Below are 27,765 nucleotides of genomic sequence, written 5' to 3'. Positions count from 1 at the left end.
GGAATAGATACCTGCCGCTTCAGAGGGGCAACTCTGGCCTTACCGATTACCAACGAAACATGGGCATTTCCTCTTTCGTTGACCAAGCGTACGTAAGAGCATTGACCATAAGCATACGAGCTGCTGTCCGAAAAATGATGATATTCAACAAGCACGACCTCACCAAAACTCGGCGGCTTGAAACAGCGGTCAATGCGCAAAGACTCGATCGATGATAACGTTGAGCACCACGCAACCCATCGGCGCTTCAGCTCGTCTGGTACTTCATCATCCCAGTCCGTCCCAGCTTTGCAAAGAGATTGCAGAATGAGTTTCCCTTCCAGCACCACTGGCGATATGAAACCCAACGGATCATATACGGAGTTGACAAAGGATAAGATGGAACGCCTGTTCACCGCACGATCGGACAATTTGATGTTGAATCTGAAACAATCATTCTTAACATCCCAAATTAGCCCCAATGTTCGAGTGTTAGGCACGATATCATCACAGATGTTTATTTCGCGATACCCAGTCGCTCTATCTTCCGTTGGAATAGAATTCATTACCTCTGCACTATTGGAAACGAATTTGCAAAGTCGTAACTTGAAACTAGCGCACAGTGCTTTGCTGCTTTTAAGCAAACTCACGATTTCTTCAACAGAGTCCTTCGACGTAATACCGTCATCCATGTAGAAGTCGTCGCGTATGAAATTAGCCGCGTCGGGACCAAACTGACCTTCTCCGTCATCAGCCGCCCTCTTCAATCCAAAGCTCGCACAGCCTGGTGAACTTTTTGCTCCAAACAAATGAACCTTCATCCGGTATTCCACCGGAGGTCCATTCCTGATGTCGTGATCTTGGAACCACAGGAATCTTAGAAAATCACGATACGGCTGCGATACAATAAACTGATGGAACATAGCTTCTATATCTGTGCACAACGCCACGTGCCCTTTCCGAAACCTGCAAAGAACTCCCAGCATCTCATTCAGTAGTATCGGGCCAGACAACAAAACATCATTAAGGGAAATTGAGCAATATGGAGCAGAACAATCGAATACGACTCTGATTTTGTCCGGTTTATGCGGGTGATAAACTCCCAAGTGTGGTATGTAATTCACTTTGCCATTTGCGATATTTCGGTCAGTTTCTGGCACTGCTTCAGCCCAATTGTTAATGACATTTTCCATGAAAGTCACATAGTCTGCGGAATACTTTTCATCTTTCAGAAGGCGCTTTTTAAGTTGACCGATTCGTTTTACAGCTAGCGGCTTGTTATTCGGTAACGTTGCCGTACTACTTTTCAAGGGTAAAGGCATTTCCAAATGACCATCGCATCTTTGAAATGTGCCTTCTTTGAGAATTTCGACGAACCTACGGTCTTCTATTGACATTGGAATATGCTTACCATTGTGTTCCGCAAATTCAATTTCAAACATGGTTCCTACTGATTGAGGTGTTAATACTTCTTTACATTTCGAACCGAACACAAGCTTGTCATCTAGGGCCGTAGGTCGAATTAACGTTTTGTGACAAATGATGGAATCCTTAGCAACGTCCAGACACATTGGACCTACAACTCCCCAACCTAATATGGTACGCACGCCATATGGTTCATTGTCCCCTCCAGCCACGACGTCTCTCGGCCGCAATGCTTTCGGTACATCTGTGCCGAGCAATACTGAAACATCCAACTTAGAGTCATACGGGACAAGCTGATCACATACCTCTGTGAGATGTACCCACTCCTTGCAGACTTTACGGTTGGGAATCTGGGTGCGACAGACTGGAATCTCCTTTTCCGTGAAAAGTGTCGCCACATCAACTCTTTCTTTCTTGTCATAGCTCAAGATCTCCAAATCCTTGACTTTCTTGCAAGGCGTGTTGATGTCTCTCCCGGCAAGAGTTGTCAACGATATCGCTGTATCCTTTCCATCTAGGTCAAGCTTATCAAACAGTTCGTCTGAGATAAAACTGGAGTTGGAATGGTCGTCAAGGACGCAATAACAAAGTACTTCACATCTCGCATTATGTTTTGATCTAACCCAAACAGGTACAATGAGCGCGCTGCTTATTCCTCTACCATTTGAATCGCATATCTGCGTACATAGAGAAGTTGAGGTACTAACTTCCTTTTCATGATCTGTATCAAGATGAAGGCATGTAGGATGCCTTTTATCACATTTGGAACATTTTGCTCGCTTGGTACAGGATCTTGAAATGTGAGTTTTACCAGTTTTGTTGCCGCAGCCGAAACACAAATAAAGAGCATAAAATACCTTCTTACGCTCCGCCATGGTTTTACCTTGCAATTCAGTGCAGTCAGCAATGTGATGATCTCCTTCACAATGCAAACAACTTGCCTTCTCTACTTTGAACGCGAAAGAAGTTGTTTTCGGTTTCGGCTTGCTCTCGACGTTTCCGCTGTCTTGTACTTCAAATTCAGGCTGATTCTTGATATCGGATTGGTCCTTAATAAATCTGACAATGTTAACGAATGGCGGGTAGCTATCGTCGTTACCAGTAGCCCGTTTGTATTTGTGAACTTCATCCATCCACCGGTTCTTCAAATACAATGGTAGTTTGTTGACCACAGCCGGTATTTGACAAGACGCATAGTCGAGCGTTTTCAAGTCCGTATTTCGCTCCTTGTTGGCTGAAACTTGCAACAGGAAATCAGAAAATTCACGAAGGTCATGCTTACTTTTGACGGGCTTCCACGCTTTCAGTTCATTGATGAAGGCGCTTCCAATCGACGTGCTACCACCGTATCTGAGCTTCAGTTCTCTCTTTGCAGCGACGTACGATTCCTCGGTGTTATTTAGGAAGTAACCATCGACAACCTTCAAGGGACCGTCACCTAAATATTGCCGTAACAAATTCATTTTTTCGTTAGTATTTTGAACTCTGGACTCTACCAACGCCTCAAACGATGCTTCCCATTTCGGAAAATCCAAAGGGTTACCAGTAAACTTCCACAGTCGAATGCTTGGAAGTCTTTGAGCTGATATCATCTCCCTCATCATTGACATAAGTAACTCCTCGTTGCGTTGGAGACCATCGAGAGTGCCGCGAGCATTCGAGTTCGATGCTGTGATATTCGGAGCTACGCCGGACCTACTCACGGGATCACGCGGAATCTGTGCATTACCTGCAAACATTGGCACAAAGTTATCGGAATAGACGTTAAGCCTATTATTTGCTGGTGGTGCAGACGGTGCTTGAGCGAGTTGTCCCGCGATCGTATTGATTGAAGGTTCGACGCGAGAATAATCAGCCACGCGAGCGTCATTGGCCGTCACGCGGGAGTCATTGGCCACCACGTGAGAACTAAATTGTGGTCGGTCACGAACATCAACTGGATCTTCAACAGGATTTCTCGCCGGTGGGATTTCGTTAACGGCGATTTCTGTTGTTTGATCTTGACGTGAAACCGCTGGTGGCTCCATGTATAAAGACGGCTCACGCGAGAGATCCTCCAACTCTTCCATCAGACCGAACGGATTTTCCACTTTCTCCACTTCCCTGCACTTTTTTGCAACCGCTTCTTGAGTTGCGATCTCTCTCTTCGTTTCGAGCAAAGCCTTTCGTGTCTCGAGTGAGGCCATCTTCTCTGCGAGTTCCGTTTCTTTTTCCTTAAAAGGTAAACTTGCTCTGAGCACCGCTGCTTTCTCATCGGCATCTCTCATCTTCTGAATGTGAGGTTTGACACTGTTGGCTTTCGACGAGTTTTTGGACGACTTCGATCGACTCGACCGACTAGAACTCGAACGTCTATCGGCTCTTATTTCCCGAAGACGCTGTGACACTTGGACCTTCGTTTCCATTATTGCAGCTTCCAGATGCTTGAAATCTTTTTCATAGGGAGCATACTCGTCATCTGGAAGTACATCTTTCATTACTTTGAGAATCTCTCTTAAACTGTCTCTGTGCTGTAGCATCAGTTTCACGGAGTCTCCAACTTCACTTTCATTGCTTGAAAGCATTGCAATTTCGGAGCAATTCTCCACTCTGCGGCTCAAATGATCAGTACTTTCTGAGAATTTTGTCTTTATCTCCTTGTTTTTGCCGCGTGTCGCCACCGGCCGCTTCTTCGCTACATCAGACGGCCCTTCACCGTCATGCTCGCCTTCCTTGCGGTCGTTGCGCGGTACATTAGCGTCATCAGCGGACGTTGCGCCCACATGCGCATTTGCATGGGCTTTATCGGAAGCCTTTGCATCAGCGGACGTTACATCCACATGCACGGTGTCATCGGATACCTTTGCATCAGCGGACATTACATCCCCATGCGTGATGGTTCCATGGGCTTCATCGGATGCCTTTACATCATGATCACCCATCTCTTGATTGGTTGGCGTATTTTCTTTCGAAGCCATCTTCGAATTGCTTCAGTCTCCCGTTCTTGTGACAAGCGTGTATTATGAAAATGTAACTGCCCCTAACGTAAGGAGAGTTATTGAAACCACTTTTAATTGAACTCAAATCCCACGACCGATCCTGACAAACGATGATCCGTTGATGAAGGTTGAAATAATATATTCGAATGAACGACGTAACAAATGAATGTCCCGAATACAGCAAATAAGGTAGGTCGTGAAACTAGGTTTTAAAATAGTGGTCGCCTGCGGTTTATGGAAGACAAGCCTAAACAATAGAAAGACATGTCAATAACTAGAGACCACATAGAACACAAAGAACAACTGACAGCGTACCAACTTGAAGTAGCTAACACAATAGTACCAACGACAGAAACGAATAAACTAGAAGCGGCGCCCAATCAACATATATAGAGAACAAGGCACGGGCGCCTAATCAACTGATGATAATAATCACTACACTAAACCCTGCAGATTACTGCAGTAACAATCGTTGTTTACATGTTAATGCATTTCGATTACCGAGTAGCTGTACAACAGAGAGGAGTCTACAGTTAGTTCGTGCTGTATGTCCCGACGAAAACCACAAGACCACATGTAAATCTATTAGCACAACTCGATGATCTTGATATAGTGTTACTTGAATTAATTATTACCTATTTACACAACATAAAAATAAAAATTCATGTCGTAGCAGGTTTCTTGAACTCGTGCTTGATGAAAACGAATGGTGACAAGTATGCTTTTGAGTGAAAAAGAATTATTTAGAGTAGTGACAGTTTGTGACCAACGAATGCAAATCGATCATGATATTACAATATACGCTTTCGTCAACATAACGACTTGATGTAGAAATACTTTCACGTTTTTTGAATAACTGGATTCTCGAGACTTGTTACTTGTACGATGTACCGTTGGTGTGCAAACTATAACGACCATTTTGTATGATAGTATGTTTTAGTTGTGAGGACAACCATACGATGACTCACCACTTTTCGTTAGCAAAGTAGATTGATTTGTGTGTAAGATGTAAGCACCGTAACTAGAAAACATATGCACTCTGTTGTTGGAGTAGCTATGATTTATTGCTATGATATGGACATATCCTGAAGCCTTGGTTTGTTGTCTTACGAAAGATGACGCGACCTCGGTGTCGTAAATTGTGTTAACTAAACTCGTATGGATACCACAATTGTGCTGGACTTACACATGATATTTGTATACTGTGCACATACAAACTTTTGTGTAAACAACTCTGGTGTTTCTGTTAATACTAGTTCTGTGTTGAACTACTTGATTATTACGATACATGAACAACCATTCAGACAATAGAGTTCTTGAGGTATCGAAACAGTTTGAAAGCACCACCAATCATTGTACAGGTTTGTAGCATGAGCGAATATTTTCGTGTAACATGAATATATTTCATATGTCTTCGGTAAGAAATGGGTTATGTGGGATAATAATTAGTATCGTAAAACTTGTTGTGTTTGATTGCATACTTTTTTAACATTGTTTGTTGTTGAAAGACGGGTGAGTGTACATTTAAATATAGTAATCAGAGCAACTCAAGTAATAAATTTTACTCGTTTGAAAATCGACAACGGAAAAAATACCGATGAATGGAGTAACAGTAATAATATGTGTGGTATATTATTTTTCGTGATATGCAACCAATCTTCTAAGCAGAACTTGTCAAGAATTTATCATATCATAGAAAAGCCTATTGTTATGAATTCAAAACAAATGTACTTCGCTTATCACGATAATGGAAATTAAGATCAACGCAGTATTTCGGAGATGGATGTGTATCATTTGGTATGTTCCCCAATCACTAAATGTCGGTTAGTTAAACGATACATTTACAAGTTTACCGAAATCTTGATTTACAAATAACAGCTTGATGATGTAAAGCTCAACCACGCAAATGTGTTCATTGTAATGTATTTGACACAAACAAAATATCGAATGGAGACTTCGGTTTCATTACCAAGCTAGTGAAAATTGTTTTCTGTTGGCCAGGTAGGACACATTTGACAAACATCGTACACATTGTATCTTCGTGATGGTAACGACTTTCAGCGGCTTGGTTTCATGTCGGGAATTATTATTTGAGGGTTCAAGAATGATTTCAATCAATACTAGAAATGAACAACAATGCAAAACACGTTTAGCAAATAACAGTGTAGCAAGTACTTTTTTGATATTACGAGTGTTGGGCACTAGACACTTCTAGTTGAATTGGATGCATCTAACAAACATATCACAATTTACTTTTACAATAATCAAAGTCTTAGAGTGTATAACCTCGCGATATTTTTTTTACATTTAGCACGCACAATGGGGAGTTACTGAAATGATTAAGAATTGATCGCTAGCTTCGAACGGTACTCGATACTCAAAGTGATATTTTCATACTCTGTAAAGTGCATATGTCTCAATTCTCTGTCACAAATTCCGACAATAAATCGTTGGATTCAATAGTAACGATATTGTGATATACTGATTCTACACTTAGTCGTTTCAATTACCCGTTGGGAATCGGGATAATAAAGCATTTTGTATCGGATGTTCAATGTATGAATACTGGAATTACTACATCTTTAGTGCTGTTTATCGCAAACGATAGATTTTAATAATTGTACTGATTGCTGAATGTAATAATACCGATATTGTCGTTTCATCTTTAGTCTTGGTTACTGGAAATATTTTCTGATATCCGCGACACGCAGAGTGATTTTTACCAAGGTGGAGTAATTTTCCTATCAATAACATTTCAGACACACTTAGTTTACAGCTTAATATGTTAATAACATTGGTACTGAAAAGTTTGTTGCTGTCATAACATTTACCACAACGCCGGGTTTAATTAACGCAAATAATTTAATAATAATGTAATGATCAATGTGTCAATCCTTATGTTTACATCATGATAATTTTTGATATAACACCTGTGTTCGTTTGTAAGAAACTACGATGGTCAGACTGTCAAATCTCGTATACTCAAACATATTATGTTAATCTCAAGTCGCCGACACTGAGAAGTAATTACTTTTGTCTTTCAAAATATACCGAGTAGTAATTAGTTTGTCTTGCAGAATATACCGCGTAGTAATTCCTTTATCTTACAGAATAGTAACGACTTTTCAAGTTGAATAAAAAAGACACGTAGGGATATGAATACAACCAAGCTTGTTATGGATTTTAGGTTTTAGTGATTGTATGGATTCGTGTATGTTTGGTTGTTTTTCGTATTGATACTGTTTGAGTTGGTCGGTTAACGGATTTACTTGACAATTTTTTCGTGGTTGATTCTTTGAATATGGTAAGATGGTAAGATGTCGAGACGTGATACTATTTCGTTAACTCAATTACAACAAAACATAACCAGCATTCAAATAATCCGTAAGCTACGAGTGGATTTAAAACTTGATGCTGTTTTGTGGTTAACACAAGTCAGTGGTCATATTTGTGTTGATTTCAGGAATGATCATGACGAGTTGGTCGGGTAAATTAGTGGTAGTAACTATGACCGTACAGAGTTGCTGACATTCAAACATCTTTTACGCTGTAATATACGTATTTTATTGTGATAAATTATTTCTCAGTTATTGTTCAGAGATTCAAATCTCGTATACTCAAAATATAATAGGTTTATGTCAAGTCATTTATGTGTCGATTAGTAAATAGCTTACTTTGTCTTCAGAATAGTAACGACCTTTACAATTGAATAAAAAAGACCGATCATACGAATACAACCAGGATGAATTAATTCAAATTCGGGAGTTGCAGTGATATAATCAAGTAAGTGAAAACTAGATTTTGAACACTTGTTAATGTTGTAAATTATTCTTTTGAGTATGGTAAGATGTTAAAATGTCGCTTTGACAAACGAAAAGTCGGATCGCGAATAGAGTTGCAATGTTCCATTACTTGTTTCAAATCAATGTGTGTATAATATCAATATGGGACTGTGGGAAAGTTGATAGTCATGTTTGTCAATCCTATTTCAATTCACACTACGCCAAAGTCAAAATATTTCCTTTCGGATTATCTCAATTTACCTATAGAACATCTCGCGAATGGATTCCGACACCGTACTATAACTAGATCGCTATGTCTGATGCATTATCGCGTCACCGACGTAGGATTTTACAATTATTTCACACCTTTTTTGAATAAGCGTCAACTTCACAGAGGATTAGGGTTGGGGCAGAAATAAGTGAAAATTTGTCGGTATTCGAATCACCGTCTACGCCGGCTCTGTTATTCGTTACTTATTAAATTTTACCAGTGAAATCCGGTTCTGTGACAAACTAAGTACCAAAATAGTATCTTGTGAGTGATTGGAATGTATGTAACAGTAAGTCGCGAAAGATGGTTATGTCCGAGACAATATCTTGTCAGCGATCGCGGGGTTTGCAACCTATTTCACACCTTTTTGAAGTGTTAGTTTGTGAACGCGGCTATTGTTGGTATCACCGTCTACGCCGGTTATGTGACAAACTTATTACCAAAATATTACTTGTGCGTGATTCCTATCTTTGTAACATCAAACCACGAGAGATGACTATTCTGATGTGCTATCTTGTGAGTGGTCGTAGGAAATATTTCACACCTTTTTGGAGTGTTAGTATGTGAACGCGGCTATTGTTGGTATTCGAATCGCTGTCTATACGCCGGCTCTGTGGTAAACTAAATAGCAAAACATTACCATGCGACTGATTCGAAAATTGCGCTATCGCGGTGAAGTCACGACTGTGAACAGCAGGCTATTATATAGGTGCGAAACAGCGGTATACAAGGTGCGAATAATCCGATCTGAAAGTACTATTCAGGTTACGTAGGAATCAATAGCGAGGAAAGACTTAGAACACGATCGGTCATTTGTCACGACTAAACTACGGCGTCTTCGTGTGAGCGATCCCTATACCTGTAACGTTATCATGTCGCGTCTATATCAACTACCGTGTCGCCGCGGTCTATACCCGAAAGTACGAATCATCGCCGCACCCATAAGAATAACGATATATTGAAGTCGCACTCGCCGTAAACGTTGAGAATAACTCAAATCGGTCATATATAATATTTTTGAATATACATACTAAGTAACGGCGTCACTGTTTACTATACTTGATATTCAACACCACTTCACCAGAGATCCCTATACCCGCAACGTTATCAGGCAGGTCATCGACACAACGTATACCTGAAAGGGTGGTATCACCGACGAGACGGCAGGTCATCAGCGATAGGGACTCGAAAAGGGTGGAGTCACCAACACGAGTTTTCACGGCAGGTCATGAGCGAGCCCTATACCTGAAAGGGTGGGGTCACCAGAGATCCCATAAGAACACATGGCAGGTCACCAGCGGAAGGGGGGGTCAAAAGGGTGGGGTCACCAACACGAGTTTCGCGGCAGGTCACCAGCGGGCCCATAAGAGCCCCTGCCACCCCCAGACCGATCTACTACACTACTGACGTCAGACCTGAAATTGTTCCAGCAAGCAGTCGGAGTAAGTAAATTTGAAAGTGGATGCCACATATAGGGATGGTGTGAACCAGTGATGAGCATCGGAGTGGATGCGGAGCGGAGTTTTGCCGATTTTGTGACATTCGGAGCGGAGTCGGAGTTGACTACAAATATTTTTCCGGATAATTTTGGAGTATTGTAACATTTTCCCCCGATATCTTTGGATTGCTCTGACCAGAATACACCATTGATTACAAACCAAAACACTGACAGTCGACACCTTGTAAAGTTGTAATATGACGGGTAACATGCAAAAATGATTGCCAAGTGCATATAAATCAGCCATCTTCACTTCAATTGGGGACTGGAGAGGAGACAATACTATAAGGCCAACCATGTTATCACATTTATTTAGTAAAACACATTACCAAGTGTACCATGCTTGCCACTAATGATATGGTTAAAATGGTATGATTGGCCACGTGATATCTTAACCTAGTGATCTAGCGAGGCATATTCGTTGAGCAGTGTCTGTCTGTAGTGTCTGATGTTTCGGATACTTGACGAGATTCATCGGAGTATCTCGGAGTCTGTCATTGAGCTCTTCGGAGTCTGAGGGAGTTTTCCTCAGACACTAAAGTTGTCGGAGGGATTCGGAGTCTCGAAAAGCACTATCCACCCATCACTGGTGTGAACGTGATGAGGTTCACGTTCTCGTACTGTGTGTGAACCTCAGAAATTTAGAGGTTAACGTTCACAAACAAACCTTGGCAGGTTCTGCACTGTGAACCTTTTAAATCATACATTACATTTTCACGCCACTATAACATATTTGGTTGAAATTCTTTGCATTTCAACTTCGGACCACTCTATGCATGGCGCTGGCAGCATAGGAAAAAGCAACACAAAACGAGCATGCACCTTACCAATCTCAAAAAACGTGCTTGCTTTGTTACAAAAGATTGCTCGAAATATTCAGCTCTCCGTTCGCGAATATTTAGTGACTCTCTACAGTGAGCTTGAACCACAATCGCACAACACCAAGAACGGAATACACTATACATGTATAGGACGGAGGTAGTCAGCGAGTGATGCTTATTCAACCAATCAATGAATGAAATGGATATTAAGAACATATCGTTGTCCAATGTAAAATATCTAGCAGGCATACGGGATCCATCTTGATTTAATATATTTTTGTATCATAAAAACCAAATCCGTGCGATTGGGGTGCTGGCTGCTGCATAATATCTTGTTCCGGAAGTAATCTATGTAGCGAGTATAGAAATCCGTTTTAAACTCTGCTCTGCTCAATGTAGCAATAGTCAGAAGACATTGTCCAGTCTGTCCTAGTCCGTTAGGGAGTAATTTTATATTCCCTTGCAAGTTCTCGTCGAAATTGTTGGCAAAGCGACGGAAGATATTGATTTTATGGTATTATTATAGCATTTGATTGCTCCACTGGATACATTTGGTGGTGTTCACTTCAAAAAGTCAGCCTGTACTTCAGCGTTGTGGCATAATGGGACCTGAGTCATCGCTAGGTATCGTGTGTACATTCATTATTATATCACTTCACTGAAATGTAGGGTTGGAATTAGCGATATGACGTCACGTGACGTCATAGGTTCACGTTCGCGTTCACACAAAATCTTTCAAAAAGGTTTGCGCTCACACGAACCTGAACCTTTCAGGGGTTCGCATAATCCATAACCACATACTTGTGACAGTCAACAGGCGCTGTCAGCTTTCAAAATTGCAGTTGAAAATGAGTGATTCAAACTCTATGAAAAAATAAGTATCCATAGCCTAGTTGGTTATTTTGGCTGCAACTTCAAAATATGTGGGAAGTGGTGTCATTCATAATTTCCACTCTCATCTGTTGGATGGTTTACCAATTTTACGCAAATTATGCGATACACAACTTTAATAGGTATGACTCAGGGATACTTTTATAGCTCAGATAACTCAGTGCTGCAATCAATCAAAATAGACTATGGATATCATACATTCACATGATTCTAAATAATTTCTCAGGGGTATAGGTTTTCGTGACACTTTTGGTGATAATCTGCGCCCCAAGAAAGACGCAGAAGGTCATGAAAATGGCAACCGAAAATAGAACAAATGTCACAATACACTTTCAGTTGAAGTTTTCGATATCAGGGAAAACTCCGATCATGAAATCTTTCAAAACATGTTATTAATTGAAGTCATAATTCCTCTGCCCAAGGCATTTATCGCATTTCCTGTGAGTGCTTATATAAGCCTTCGATGTGTTCCAGTTTTGTAATTGTTTAGGACGTGAGTGCATATTGAAGTGGAAATGAAGATAATCTTAATACTTGGGATTTTTGCGTTAGGCGCATATGCAAATACCATATTATACACAGGTAAGCAACATCAATATATGAACCGGCAATAATTGAAGGATCAAGTGATGTGAAGTATTCGGTATAGGCCTAGTATGGAGACCGGGGACAAATGTAACGAGGGGCAAATTTAACAATCGACCTCACCACTAGTATAGGGTGTAGAAATCGCCATGATATTTTGAGTGCACATGCGGTGCTTATGTGTCCCAACATGACTGCAGTTACGTTGAGCTGCAACGCGAAACTCCGTACTAATTTTTAAAAAACGAAATTCTTGACACTTGAGTAAATATTTTCTGGCCTGGAAAAATTTTTTCAGAAGAATAATACCTGAAGCGGTTACAACATAATATATATGTAGCTGGAACAATGTTACCATGGTCTACCGTGATGATAGGAAAACTAGGGCGGGCATAGCCGTGAAAGTATCAGACTTAGACAGTAATCATGGTCGAGAGTGCCAGGAGCCAATGTAACACCCTGCTACTTTTGCCTCCTTACAATATCTTTTCAGTGCTGAATATCTTTGTTCATATGTTGGTGCAACCCATTTATCTACTGCAGATAAATCTTGCAACAGCCAGAATAAGTTCAATACCAGAGCAGATACTCTTATCAATTCTAGCCATATCAATTCTAGCATTATCATCCTTCGGTAACGGCCATGTACAGAAGTGGTGATGTGAATCTTAGGGTTCGGCTATTTCCGTGATTCTACCACCCTTGCTAATGTTGATTGACTTTTGGTGTGTCGGCTGCAAGGATCATTTAAGAACTCGCCCTTGACTGAGTCCCCGTTACGCTACACCATCATCGGCCAATTCAACCAATATATTTTAGTCAGCTGACTGAATGCCAAAACTTCTTATTTATCGAGGTTCGCATATAGCGAACGCTACATTTAATATACATTTATAATGTATATGTTTATGGCTATGCATAAAATTAAGGGAGCTACCGAATATACCCAATCATTTTAGGGTCATGCATTGGTCGGTGCGGAGGGACTTCATCCAGCGGCGACTGCTCATGTGCAACCCTTTGCGGCTTTGGCGCGTTCCAAGCCATATGTTGCAGTGACTACAATATCGTTTGCGGGGGCGACCCTTATATCCCACCTACGGAACCTACGGAGTCTCCGACGTACTTTCCCCCAGCTCGATCCTGTAAAAACCCTGGACCGATTCCTATGGGAAGCATATCTAGTACCCAAATGACCTTTTCCGTAGGAGAAAAGATTACATATTACTGCAAAGATGGTTATGAATTGGTTGGAGATGCCACAAGAACATGCACGGCAGCCGAATTTGACTTTTACTTCATTGACCCGTACTGGATGCCAAGAGACCCACCCGAGTGCCGTAAAAGTAAGTAATATCTGTAGTGTTAGTCAATTTTACATTCAGCCTACGCGTAGCACTTGTTTAGAGTTATGCTACTGTAATTAATTAGGTCCGGAGTGTTAAGCTCGTATCAGACGTAGCGTTGTCGGCGTAGCGGTTTCCTTTGTTTTGTCAAATCTGGAAACGCTGGAAACGCCGGCGATTTTAATTGGCAATGTCAATTAATTCAGCGCCAACGCCGGCGGTGAGAAGAGATTCACTATTTCGAAAAATCCCTTGTAGCCAACTTCAAGGCATTGCCGAGGTATGCTTAGATAAATATCGACGACAGGGTCAAACAGATGCTGCTCAACCTTGTGCGTGATATTTTTGGATCACGAGTCCATTTTATCGAACATGATCGGATGCGGATCCTGAAAAATCATGAGTCGTACATCTATAGTATAAATCCTTGTGAAGTAATGATTGATCTGTTTGCCTTGAAATTAGACCTGTGCATTCCATGCATCACACGATATTATAGAATCATAAGTCATAATGATGTGGATTTTGGTATGTCGCTATGTGTTATAGGCCTAAATGCTCGGATCCAGAATACGGCACACTTATAGGGTTGCAAATATCGATTTCAAACAAACACGTTTAAAACATGTTTTGTTTTGAAGCCATGACGTCACAAATATTCAATTGTGACGTCATAGATTGGCATTGACAATGGAAAATAGAGGGTAAATATATCTCCTTTGACGAAATATCTACGTACTATAGCTGTTGAACCGTCTATTTCGAGGGTTCCAACCATTCCATATCGTAAACGTCAGCTACAATGTTCCCTCTAAGCCAGGGGTGGGCAAACTTTTCAGCTCGCGGGCCGCATTCAATATCAGAATTTATTCGCGGGCCGCACTATAAAAAATTGAGATTATCAAAACGCAATAGTGATATTTGATTATATAGTGAGGACAAGGAGATAATATATATGCTTATTTAAAACAATCTAAACATTGCTTCGATGATATCGTACACGCGTCAGAAACAGTGGCGAGATTTCATTGGCTGGTTGACGTCAATAACCAATTTGTCAAAACTATAGGGATGAAAGCCAGTTGTCCCGACTCTTAGAACAGGATTGAAATTTAAATCTGTGAGCAGCGATCCGTTCAGATTTACTAATTCCACTTTTGGATCAGTTCCAGGACACACAATGCTGAGAGCATTATAACCATGTTAGCTTCAAACACGCTTCCACTATGTGTAGATAAAATCTAAATACCCTAATTCTGCGCATACAGAGAACGAATCTACCTAAGGCACGCGCGAATCGTTTTTTATAAGCACATCACTGAAATAATTAAAACTGGATTGGCCAATCTGAAATCACACTAGTGATCCGAATTATGTCAATCTTGTTTAGGATTTCTGTGATGTTTATCCGTTGAAATCTTTCAACCTGCGGGGGCCTTGAGATCGGGATGTCGCGCCAGAAATTAAACATAAAAATGATATAGGAAGTATTTACCTCAGAACAGTGGTTCTCAAACTTTTTAAGACACGCCACCCCACCCCCTTGATGATAGTAAAAGAGTTCGCACCCCCTTATCGTCATATCACAAAACGCAACCAGGATGCTAGCAAACCTAACGAATAGTTATATGGCATGGAAGGTTACGACTGCATGTGGATGAGAGGTTTTTTAAATATGAAATTCAGACTAAAAATGCAGAGCAACAAGTATGAATGGGATGTGGATCGCGCGAAGCGCGAAAAATACTTTCAGTTGAGCTCAGCTTCGCGCCCATCTTCAGATGCTTTCACCACCACCAGGGGGTTCGCCCCCAGTTGGAGAACCACTGCCTTTGAATATCATGGTGAAATATACCAAGAAAATGTTTAATCAAGTCCCAGCCTTAATTCGATTTTTATTACGCGTTATATCAATATTTTTAATAAGTTTCTTTAGACTCTTGCGGGCCGCACAGAACGGTGTGGAGGGCCGCATGCGGCGCGTGGGCCGTAGTTTACACACCTCTGCTCTAAGCTGCGGACGTGCGCAAATGCGCAGTGCTGAAACGGTGTCTGCGCACAGAAAATCCAAGCTGCGCACAAAAAATCCGAAGTGATGTTTTTTTTAGTCGTCGCACACTGTTGTCCAATGGACCACGCAGGCGCGCAGACTCGTGAAAAATTGAAGGGAACATTGCCAGGGGTAAATGGTGTTATTACTGAAGTCTGAAACCGAGGTACAAGTGCGGCCCGCGAAGTTAAATATTGCGCTCCGCGAAGAAATGAGAATTTGCAATCACGTGCGCCTCACGAAAGAGATTTTTTAGTATGGCCTTGTACGCGTGAGCGATACTGATATCATTTCAATGCGCATTATTTTCTAGGAATGGCGAAATACCATGGCTTAACAAAGTTATAAATAACAATGGGCTAGCTCGAAGTTAATCTGCGAGAAACTAACGATTAGTCTTCTCCGCGTGGCATGAACATTGCGTAAGATTTACTCAGGACCGTAACTGCCGCACCCCAAACCCCCCAATTGGAGGGTCCGAGCTCGAAGGGGGCCCAAAATTATTTCGTGAATTAACATAAATCATGGTGTATTTTTTGGGAAATTGTGAAATAACTTTTTCGCGCTATGCGCGATTTAGTATTGTCAAATATTTTGAATATTGGGTACCCTTTCCCAACAAAAATACGCATGATTTATAGAAATGGGCACTTGGGCGTCGGCCATTACCACACCACGACGCGCCGGGACAGATAAAGTTATAAGCTATGTAATATATGCGACTCCGAGAAGTGCGCCAGAACGATCAGCAGCGAGAAAACCTTGGCCGAAAAGGACTGCCCTTGTGCTGACCGAAAACTTCGATATATATATACATATTGATTAATTGTTAAATGGCTGGTGCCGAATGTTCCTGTCCTGGCGATTAGAGTCCCACAACAAGGCAAATGCCATATCGAGGGTACATTATTTGCCAGTAAAGAAATACCAATTTGAAATCGTGTACGTCTTTTAGTTTAGTACGTTTGCGCGATTTCAATATCTTTTGACATAGCAGATAGTAGGTCACGAAATAGCATCATTTAACGAAGTCATTTATAGGTCATTTATAAGTCATTATTTATAGGGCCTATCTATTCCAACACACCGCACTTGATGAGCTCTACCGGTAAATCTGATGATGTGAGCAGAGAGAGGATAAAAATTGATATCAATGTATATGCAATTTCCGATCATATTGACCGATTCAATCATGAGTTATATAAATTTTTCGCGCTTCGCGCGTTTAGGCGACAAAACCACTAAACCGGCACCCAATGTAGATTATAAGTACCGGAAAAAAGCATAGAGCTCTAGGGACGTCTATGGGGGGGACTAAGCCCCCCAGAAGTTAGTTTTATCACCCAATGGGGAGCCTGGTTACGCACTGTTGTCCAAGGGCCTGCGCAGTGAGTTGGCGTGTTTGCGCAGACTCGTGAAAAATTAGAGGGAACATTGGTCAGCTATATCGGGCGGTAATCGTCCGTAGGCCCATACAACAATTTTTTTTAAAAGCATTTACACAATTATAGCATAATTATACAACTTAAAAAAAAATACAATTTTTTAAAAAAAGTCCTCTGTTTAAAACGCTGTTTAAAACATGTTTTAAACAAAGTGCTTTAAACAACCATTTGTTTTAAATGCAAGCCTAGGCACACTGCTTGTCAAGGCGACATGACGGAATGCGATGCTCGTTAGGGTTACCATACGTCCTCTTTTAAGAGGATTTGTCCTCTTTTTTTTGACATTTTTGAAATTGTCCTCAGAGGACGCCCAAATGTCCTCATTTTTGAGAATTTCTCCTCTTTTTTGAAAATTTTGGTTAAATGTATGTTAAAATTCAACAGAGATATAGAAAATTAGTACTCAAGTAACGTTCCGGTGGGTATTTCGGAAATTGAGCCAGAAAGTTGACCTTTTTTTAGTCAACCAACGGAAAATTCAATGAAATTGTGTATTTCTGGAGTCGAGTCGGAAAAGTGACCTTTTTTTTAGTCAATCAACTACAAACACGGAATAAATTTACCAATTTATTACGGATTTTTCTCCAGTATTGTCCAAAAATTTTGAGAAGGTGTTTTCAGATCCTACCGAGCGAGATAGTGTAATGATTATGCGTCCGGCTTCTCGAGCGGTAGGTCGTGGGTTCGATCCCCGGCCGGGTCATACCAAAGACTCGAAAATTGGTATCCGCAGCTATCCTTCTAGGCGCTCAGCAATCACGGATAGCATGGAGGAGAAAGAAAACGGGGGCGCAGACTAGATGACCTCATGGGGCCGTATCGCAACTCCGTCGTCAAAGCATCTCGATGGTGCAGGCGAAAAAGAATATCATATATATCTCTCTCTCTCTCTCTCCTCAAAATATGGTAACCCTAATGCTCGGTATTTTTGAAATGGCGGGGGTTCCGTTATGGTAGCTCGATGTCCAGGACAATGTCAAAGAAGCAGACAAAATTACAATTCGGTAACAGATAGCAGAGAAGCATTAGCCTATTGCATTAGCCTATTGCATATTGCGTATTATATCTTTCGATACAAAATGATGCTATTACACACAACGCAGTTTAGAACCACGTTTCTGACTTTCAGTTATCATTGGTGCTATCCGGTACAATAAAATCTATGTGCAAGCCAGGCGCGTTCGCTTGACACTCGGTGATGTCAATCAAATCTTTCCGATACGCTCTGCTGGCACAGACTTGGACAACTAGGAAATTTCCACCTTTTCCCAATTAAATTAGAATTAGATTTAGAGCCACACAGTTTTTTCCAAAGGAGATTAGAAATATAACTAGAGCTACACAACTTTCTCCAAATTAGATTAGAATTAGAATTAGAGCAACACAGTTTTTTCCAAATTAGATTAGAATTTGAATTATTGAATTCGCAAAAACTTTGAAATTGAATGAAATTGTGAATGGGAAATAAATACAGCAACAATCAGTTCATATCAAATCACAGGGCATTCCCTTAACCACGAGAATGGTTAACGTCTGTACACCGAGCTTGGCTCGTTTTGTACTATACCAGAAATCACCGCAATCGCAGCCGGCGATCCGATTTGTGATTTTGAAAGAACGCGAAATAAAGCATTTCGAAATGCTAAAATTGATTTCAGTTTCAAATTATTGTTGTTATTTCAAAGTAAGCTATCCGCCTGTGCCCAACAATAGCCTACTATTCCACAATAGCTGAAACAGCTTCGGCGATGGCCACAGCATTCCATCGATGACGAGTCAGCTGTTATCAATAAGTATATTGCCCTGACCTGCAATGGCCCAGACACTGCCATGACCGAGCCGCTTAGAAAACGGCACAGGACGTCCCCAGAATATCAATCTTTAGAATGCGATAGTCTTTCCGCTAGCAACATGTCTGCCTAGCCCAAATACCGATTCATTAGTCGCTGTTGTCAGGTATCGTGCGCAGCTCATAGTTCAAAATAAAATGACGATTATGATCATGATATATCTTGTTGTATTTGTACTACTTTAATAAAATATTATTTCGTTTGTGGTAACCATGACCATCGCTCATTTTAGTCAGCACGGCGTTCTTCTAACATAAAGTTTTAAAAAAATATAATGTTGTTTGCAGACTACAAGCTACTATACATGCAGGCTGTTATTCGTCACAATAACTACTAACTCGCTGAAAAGGCCTCAGACAAAGACACATTTTCGGGAAAATAATAAATTAGATCAGAATTAAAATTAGAGCTTAGGAACATTTCACGAATTATAGATTAGAATTAGAATTAGAGCATAAGCACATTTCACAAATTAGATTAGAATTAGAGCATAGAAACATTTATCAAATTAGATTTAAATTAGATTACTGGCTTTTCGCTCTAATTTAGTGAAATTAGACAACTAGACTGCTAGTTGTCCAAGTCTGCTCTAGCACATGCGCTGATGCTCGTATCAAGGTGCTTCTACCGCAACAATGCTCCTATTCCATGAATCGGCGCTCGCAAAGTTGGCAAAGTTGGCTTTAGTCATGGGTTTTAGCCGCGTGAGACTGGGCGCCATGGATGAGACGGGCTACCATGTCCAAGAAAGGTTATTCCCTTGTCATGCATTATTCTAATGTTGACTAAAACAATAATGTACTGGGTTTAATGATTCTTTCCAAGTTAATTTAAACCATCGAACAAATTAGCATTCCCGTGATATGATATATTAGCGATTGCGTGGGGACATACCTTACTGTCGTGGAAATGAGCCCATTTTTACAATATAGGCAGGCTTAATTATATCAACGCGAATGAAGAATTTTAAGAAGTCACTTAAAGTAACGTAACTTCAGTCACAAGCATGCGGAAATACATCACTCGTTCGTTATATTTGTTCTTGTTTACGCCACAGAAATAAATCAATCTGACACTGAAATAATTTCGATAATTTCTCGCTTAGGCAACACACTACCACGTACCGTAATTTTCCATGTATAATCCGCAAAATTTTCACGATTTTATGCCCTAAAATCGGGGGGTGCGTGTTATACATGGGAACAACACGCTTGAAAAAAATCTCCCTCAATAAAAAAATTGAAATCACACCTTTCTTCATGTTTGTTTCCAATCGCGCATCACTTTCAGCCATCGTGCTCAGTAATTCGTATTATCAGTGTAACGCGCTACCAATTAGCAAAAAGTGTGTTGCCAATTAACGAGAGTAGTCTGCACAGCAAGCAATCTCCTGCTGAGTTGGTTTGCCGTTTGCACAGGAGCGAAATTAGGTCGTTCATTGATTACTGAACGCGCGCGCGCGGCAATCCTCGCTAATTCATCGATAGGCCATGTGCGCAAAATATATTCGCTTGCGTAATCAGTCGCACCTCCAACAGGCGTGGTGTGCACGACATAACCGTTGGCCTGAGCAATCGCATCTGACCTCATGCGCAAGATGTCGCGTCGCCGACCTCGCAGGCTTTGGCTGCTATCTACTATCGTATAGAGCAGTGATCGGAAACCTATGGCTCGCGAGCCATATATGGCTCTTTTGGCTATAAGATATGACTCTTTGGCATATTTTTAATTTTTTACTTAATTTATCAATATTGCAGCAACTTGTTATCAAATTTACATGACGGCTAGAATAATTATTTTCGTGGCAGCATAAACATATCTTTGAGAGGTCAAGACAGTGGGGTATCCAGGGTTAGGGGCTCGTACCCCACTTTTCAAAATCCCCAGATTTAAGTTGCTGTTGCGCCTGCAACTGCCACGATTCGCGAATTCGATTTTTACGCGCCATCGATCTCCTCGAAATCTTTGATTGCACGATACCTTAATTGATCAAAGAGAATAGCGGACTTGGCGACGCTTGTAGGGCGACGATACTGTTTTGAAATATACACATTGTCTTCGTGAACACCGAGAAATAAACAGCTATGAAAGTGACATTCACAATTACAAATTCAAATTAAAAAGAACGCCATATAGTTATCCATGTTCTTGATCAGTAAGTAGCTTTGTATCACCGCCGTAAAAGTGTAGGTGTGTAGCGCAACGTTATGTTAGACCGAATATACTTTAGAAGTCGATTTAGATTTTCGGAAACAGCGCGAGTTAATACATTGGATTCATATCTAATTCTAAGCTATTTACGATGAGCTGCGCTATCACAAGCGAGGCTTGGCCCGTCTGTGCTTCATCTGTGCCTTACCGCTCCTTTTGCGCTTTATTTCCGAACAATAAATATGAAAATTTCGTTATATTAGGAATAAAAATGTTCAAAATCTAGTCATTCTTAAGCATCGATAGAAGATACAAATAATCATTGAGGGCTTCACGATCTTTCTTCACACATCCCCGAGGACATGAGAGGCACTGCCTCACTTGCCTCCTCTAACCCAACGTCACTGACGTATAATACCCTGCAGTGGATATATGTACTGCTGTTTAGTGACCAATGGCCATGTTTGACTCTACCTATGCATGTGAGCAGAAAAATATGGCGCACACTGCGAATTCCATATATTAGTGCTACCAAAACGCCACGAAATTTCAATTGTGACGTAATAGTTGATTGACATGTATGGCTCTTTGAGAGTTAAAATTGAAAATATTGGGCCAATATGGCTCTTCGGTCGAAAAAGGTTCCCGACCACTGGTATAGAGGCAATACCGTTACTTGTATAATGATTAGCAATCGCATCTGTAATAGGCCTCGTGCGCAAGACGTCGTGTCGCTGGCCCGAACTGTCGCGTCGCCAGCCTCGCAGGCTTTGGCTGCTCTCTAACTATCGTTTAGAGACAATGCCGTTAATTGCATAATGATTAGAGATGGTTATGTCATGATTGTTCGACAGTGACATCGCAAAACAGAACACCATCGTGTACTAAAACACAGCTATTCATGTACTGCGAATGCAGGGTGCGTACTATACATGGGTACAGGCTTTTTCCCAGAATTTGCATGCCATTTTAAGGGTGCGTATTATACATGGGGGCGTACTATACTATATTAGGAAAATTACGATACCAATGAGGTTTTGAAAATATCTTATCTTCACACTTGGCAACGCATATCGGTTGACGGTGCGGGCCAACAACTAAACCTGTGATGGCTGTGAAACACGACCATACCTTGTCAGAAACCGTTGAAGTAAAATCTTCGTCGTCACAATTTTCAATAATTCTTCCCTTGTGACACCAGGCCATGCGACCCACACGCAACCTGCAAAAACGTAGGTCACCGTTTCATCTGCACCTGTATGAAAGAATATGAAGGAATGGACAATTTTGCAAAAGATAGGGAAATTTCTTTTCGCCCTTTGATTTCTCAGCGACATACGTTATACGGCATACGGCACAGGACGTCCCCAGAATATCAATCTTTAGAATGCGATAGTCTTTCCGCTAGCAACATGTCTGCCTAGCCCAAATACCGATTCATTAGTCGCTGTTGTCAGGTATCGTGCGCAGCTCATAGTTCAAAATAAAATGACGATTATGATCATGATATATCTTGTTGTATTTGTACTACTTTAATAAAATATTATTTCGTTTGTGGTAACCATGACCATCGCTCATTTTAGTCAGCACGGCGTTCTTCTAACATAAAGTTTTAAAAAAATATAATGTTGTTTGCAGACTACAAGCTACTATACATGCAGGCTGTTATTCGTCACAATAACTACTAACTCGCTGAAAAGGCCTCAGACAAAGACACATTTTCGGGAAAATAATAAATTAGATCAGAATTAAAATTAGAGCTTAGGAACATTTCACGAATTATAGATTAGAATTAGAATTAGAGCATAAGCACATTTCACAAATTAGATTAGAATTAGAGCATAGAAACATTTATCAAATTAGATTTAAATTAGATTACTGGCTTTTCGCTCTAATTTAGTGAAATTAGACAACTAGACTGCTAGTTGTCCAAGTCTGCTCTAGCACATGCGCTGATGCTCGTATCAAGGTGCTTCTACCGCAACAATGCTCCTATTCCATGAATCGGCGCTCGCAAAGTTGGCAAAGTTGGCTTTAGTCATGGGTTTTAGCCGCGTGAGACTGGGCGCCATGGATGAGACGGGCTACCATGTCCAAGAAAGGTTATTCCCTTGTCATGCATTATTCTAATGTTGACTAAAACAATAATGTACTGGGTTTAATGATTCTTTCCAAGTTAATTTAAACCATCGAACAAATTAGCATTCCCGTGATATGATATATTAGCGATTGCGTGGGGACATACCTTACTGTCGTGGAAATGAGCCCATTTTTACAATATAGGCAGGCTTAATTATATCAACGCGAATGAAGAATTTTAAGAAGTCACTTAAAGTAACGTAACTTCAGTCACAAGCATGCGGAAATACATCACTCGTTCGTTATATTTGTTCTTGTTTACGCCACAGAAATAAATCAATCTGACACTGAAATAATTTCGATAATTTCTCGCTTAGGCAACACACTACCACGTACCGTAATTTTCCATGTATAATCCGCAAAATTTTCACGATTTTATGCCCTAAAATCGGGGGGTGCGTGTTATACATGGGAACAACACGCTTGAAAAAAATCTCCCTCAATAAAAAAATTGAAATCACACCTTTCTTCATGTTTGTTTCCAATCGCGCATCACTTTCAGCCATCGTGCTCAGTAATTCGTATTATCAGTGTAACGCGCTACCAATTAGCAAAAAGTGTGTTGCCAATTAACGAGAGTAGTCTGCACAGCAAGCAATCTCCTGCTGAGTTGGTTTGCCGTTTGCACAGGAGCGAAATTAGGTCGTTCATTGATTACTGAACGCGCGCGCGCGGCAATCCTCGCTAATTCATCGATAGGCCATGTGCGCAAAATATATTCGCTTGCGTAATCAGTCGCACCTCCAACAGGCGTGGTGTGCACGACATAACCGTTGGCCTGAGCAATCGCATCTGACCTCATGCGCAAGATGTCGCGTCGCCGACCTCGCAGGCTTTGGCTGCTATCTACTATCGTATAGAGCAGTGATCGGAAACCTATGGCTCGCGAGCCATATATGGCTCTTTTGGCTATAAGATATGACTCTTTGGCATATTTTTAATTTTTTACTTAATTTATCAATATTGCAGCAACTTGTTATCAAATTTACATGACGGCTAGAATAATTATTTTCGTGGCAGCATAAACATATCTTTGAGAGGTCAAGACAGTGGGGTATCCAGGGTTAGGGGCTCGTACCCCACTTTTCAAAATCCCCAGATTTAAGTTGCTGTTGCGCCTGCAACTGCCACGATTCGCGAATTCGATTTTTACGCGCCATCGATCTCCTCGAAATCTTTGATTGCACGATACCTTAATTGATCAAAGAGAATAGCGGACTTGGCGACGCTTGTAGGGCGACGATACTGTTTTGAAATATACACATTGTCTTCGTGAACACCGAGAAATAAACAGCTATGAAAGTGACATTCACAATTACAAATTCAAATTAAAAAGAACGCCATATAGTTATCCATGTTCTTGATCAGTAAGTAGCTTTGTATCACCGCCGTAAAAGTGTAGGTGTGTAGCGCAACGTTATGTTAGACCGAATATACTTTAGAAGTCGATTTAGATTTTCGGAAACAGCGCGAGTTAATACATTGGATTCATATCTAATTCTAAGCTATTTACGATGAGCTGCGCTATCACAAGCGAGGCTTGGCCCGTCTGTGCTTCATCTGTGCCTTACCGCTCCTTTTGCGCTTTATTTCCGAACAATAAATATGAAAATTTCGTTATATTAGGAATAAAAATGTTCAAAATCTAGTCATTCTTAAGCATCGATAGAAGATACAAATAATCATTGAGGGCTTCACGATCTTTCTTCACACATCCCCGAGGACATGAGAGGCACTGCCTCACTTGCCTCCTCTAACCCAACGTCACTGACGTATAATACCCTGCAGTGGATATATGTACTGCTGTTTAGTGACCAATGGCCATGTTTGACTCTACCTATGCATGTGAGCAGAAAAATATGGCGCACACTGCGAATTCCATATATTAGTGCTACCAAAACGCCACGAAATTTCAATTGTGACGTAATAGTTGATTGACATGTATGGCTCTTTGAGAGTTAAAATTGAAAATATTGGGCCAATATGGCTCTTCGGTCGAAAAAGGTTCCCGACCACTGGTATAGAGGCAATACCGTTACTTGTATAATGATTAGCAATCGCATCTGTAATAGGCCTCGTGCGCAAGACGTCGTGTCGCTGGCCCGAACTGTCGCGTCGCCAGCCTCGCAGGCTTTGGCTGCTCTCTAACTATCGTTTAGAGACAATGCCGTTAATTGCATAATGATTAGAGATGGTTATGTCATGATTGTTCGACAGTGACATCGCAAAACAGAACACCATCGTGTACTAAAACACAGCTATTCATGTACTGCGAATGCAGGGTGCGTACTATACATGGGTACAGGCTTTTTCCCAGAATTTGCATGCCATTTTAAGGGTGCGTATTATACATGGGGGCGTACTATACTATATTAGGAAAATTACGATACCAATGAGGTTTTGAAAATATCTTATCTTCACACTTGGCAACGCATATCGGTTGACGGTGCGGGCCAACAACTAAACCTGTGATGGCTGTGAAACACGACCATACCTTGTCAGAAACCGTTGAAGTAAAATCTTCGTCGTCACAATTTTCAATAATTCTTCCCTTGTGACACCAGGCCATGCGACCCACACGCAACCTGCAAAAACGTAGGTCACCGTTTCATCTGCACCTGTATGAAAGAATATGAAGGAATGGACAATTTTGCAAAAGATAGGGAAATTTCTTTTCGCCCTTTGATTTCTCAGCGACATACGTTATAATGACGTTGAGTGCCACTGTCCGTGGAATGAAACCAACATCAAGGACGGGAAAGAACGCGCTGACTAAATTCTGACGCAGTAGCTTTCGTTGTGAAGTCACAAATGCATTATAAACATTAAGCTTGACCACAAGTGAAATGACCTTATGCTACTATATTTGTGCTGGCATGATATGTGGACTAAACTTTTGAATATTGTGTATTCTTTGCACAGAGATCTATCCGTGCGATAGTTATCCTTATCCATGTGACCCACATGCCAAGTGCACGAACATCGATGACCTTCGATACAAATGCGATTGCCTGCCTGAATACAGGGGCAATGGAAAGATTTGCGACAGTATGTTAGGACAATATAAGTGCTTGTATGACATGTCGACTAAAGTTTTAAATATTGTGTATTCTTTGCACAGAGATCTATCCGTGCGATAGCAATCCATGTGACCCACATGCCAACTGTACGAATATCGATGACCTTCGATACAAATGCGATTGCTTGCCTGGATACGGGGGCAATGGAAAGATTTGCGACAGTATGTTAGGACAATATATGCGCTTGTATGACATGTCGACTAAAGTTTTAAGTATTGTGTATTCTTTGCACAGAGATCTATCCGTGCGATAGTTATCCATGTGACCCACATGCCAAGTGTACGAACATCGATGACCTTCGTTACAAATGCGATTGCCTGCCTGGATACAGGGGCAATGGAAAGATTTGCGACAGTATGTTAGGACAATGTTTGTGCTTGTATGACATGTCGACTAAAGTTTTAAATATTGTGTATTCCTTGCACAGAGATCTATCCGTGCGATAGTCAACCATGTCATCCACTTGCCAATTGTACGAATATCGACCATCTTCGTTACGTATGCAGCAGTTGCGCTCCTGGTTACAGGGGCAATGGAAAGATTTGCGACAGTATGTTAACACTGTATGTGCCTGTATAATATGTCGACTAAAATATTAAATATTGTGTATTCTTGGCACAGAGATCTATCCGTGCGATAGTTATCCATGTGACCCACATGCCAAGTGTACGAACATCGATGACCTTCGGTACAAATGCGATTGCCTGCCTGGATACAGGGGCAATGGAAAGATTTGCGACAGTATGTTAGGACAATATATGTGTTTGTACGACATATTGACTAAAGTTTTAAATATTGTGTATTCTTTGCACAGAAATCTATCCGTGCGACAGTAATCCGTGTGACCCACATGCCAACTGTACGAACATCGACGACCTTCGTTACAAATGCGATTGCCTGCCTGGATACAGGGGCAATGGAAAGAGTTGCGAAAGTATTTAGAGCCTATACGTTCCTGCATGGTATATGTAGACTAAGATTTAATATTTGCGTGTTCTTTCCCCAGAGATCTATCCGTGTGATCACAACCCATGTGACGAAAACGCCAGCTGTCAAAACATTGACGATCGTCGCTACAAATGCGACTGCTTGCCAGGATACAAAGGCGACGGAAAAACCTGCACACGTGAGTTTCGAACAGAATAACATGAAATAAACTTGGCGATGGAGGAAATATAGTAACGTTCATGTCAAGGTTGATATCTGGGTCATAATCGCGTATAACTGACTGGCACCAATAAGCCCAAGATATCCCTGTAGTCTGTAACACGAAATTTCTTTCATGTGCACTGTGCAGGTATCTATCCATGCGAAACGGATCCTTGTCACGAAATGGCGGATTGCACAAATCTCAACTACACTCACTACCAATGTCAGTGCAAGTACGGCTATACAGGCACCGGGAAGGATTGCGTCCGTAAGTCTTTTTTTCCATCATGAAACAAAAACATTTGGTGCGGCCTATTGATATCTT

General features: G+C 41.1%; 1 protein-coding gene across 20 annotated transcripts in view; it reads left to right on the top strand.

The window, feature by feature from the left end:
• Positions 1 to 27,765, top strand: part of LOC145439728 (uncharacterized) — an 83,053-nt gene that overhangs the window by 43,997 nt on the left and 11,291 nt on the right. For 9 of the 20 annotated variants that reach the window (XM_080317335.1, XM_080317333.1, XM_080317326.1 and 6 more), the window contains 8 exons: positions 26,134 to 26,259; positions 26,333 to 26,452; positions 26,526 to 26,645; positions 26,719 to 26,841; positions 26,913 to 27,032; positions 27,106 to 27,225; positions 27,298 to 27,417; positions 27,589 to 27,708. The exons of 4 other annotated variants lie outside the window; for them this stretch is intronic. In XM_080317335.1, coding sequence (XP_080173461.1) covers positions 26,134 to 26,259; positions 26,333 to 26,452; positions 26,526 to 26,645; positions 26,719 to 26,841; positions 26,913 to 27,032; positions 27,106 to 27,225; positions 27,298 to 27,417; positions 27,589 to 27,708 — 969 coding nt within the window. The remainder of the gene's footprint in view (positions 1 to 26,133; positions 26,260 to 26,332; positions 26,453 to 26,525; positions 26,646 to 26,718; positions 26,842 to 26,912; positions 27,033 to 27,105; positions 27,226 to 27,297; positions 27,418 to 27,588; positions 27,709 to 27,765) is intronic. 7 more of the 20 variants (XM_080317330.1, XM_080317323.1, XM_080317334.1 and 4 more) reach the window with 5 other exon arrangements.

The sequence above is a fragment of the Botryllus schlosseri genome, chromosome 5 (assembly GCF_051294905.1).
Source record: "Botryllus schlosseri isolate E-star chromosome 5, Bs_hap1, whole genome shotgun sequence".
Taxonomy (NCBI): Eukaryota; Metazoa; Chordata; class Ascidiacea; order Stolidobranchia; family Styelidae; genus Botryllus; species Botryllus schlosseri.
The sequence above is the reverse complement of the archived record's forward strand: the minus strand, read 5'-3'. Positions and strand labels throughout refer to the sequence as shown.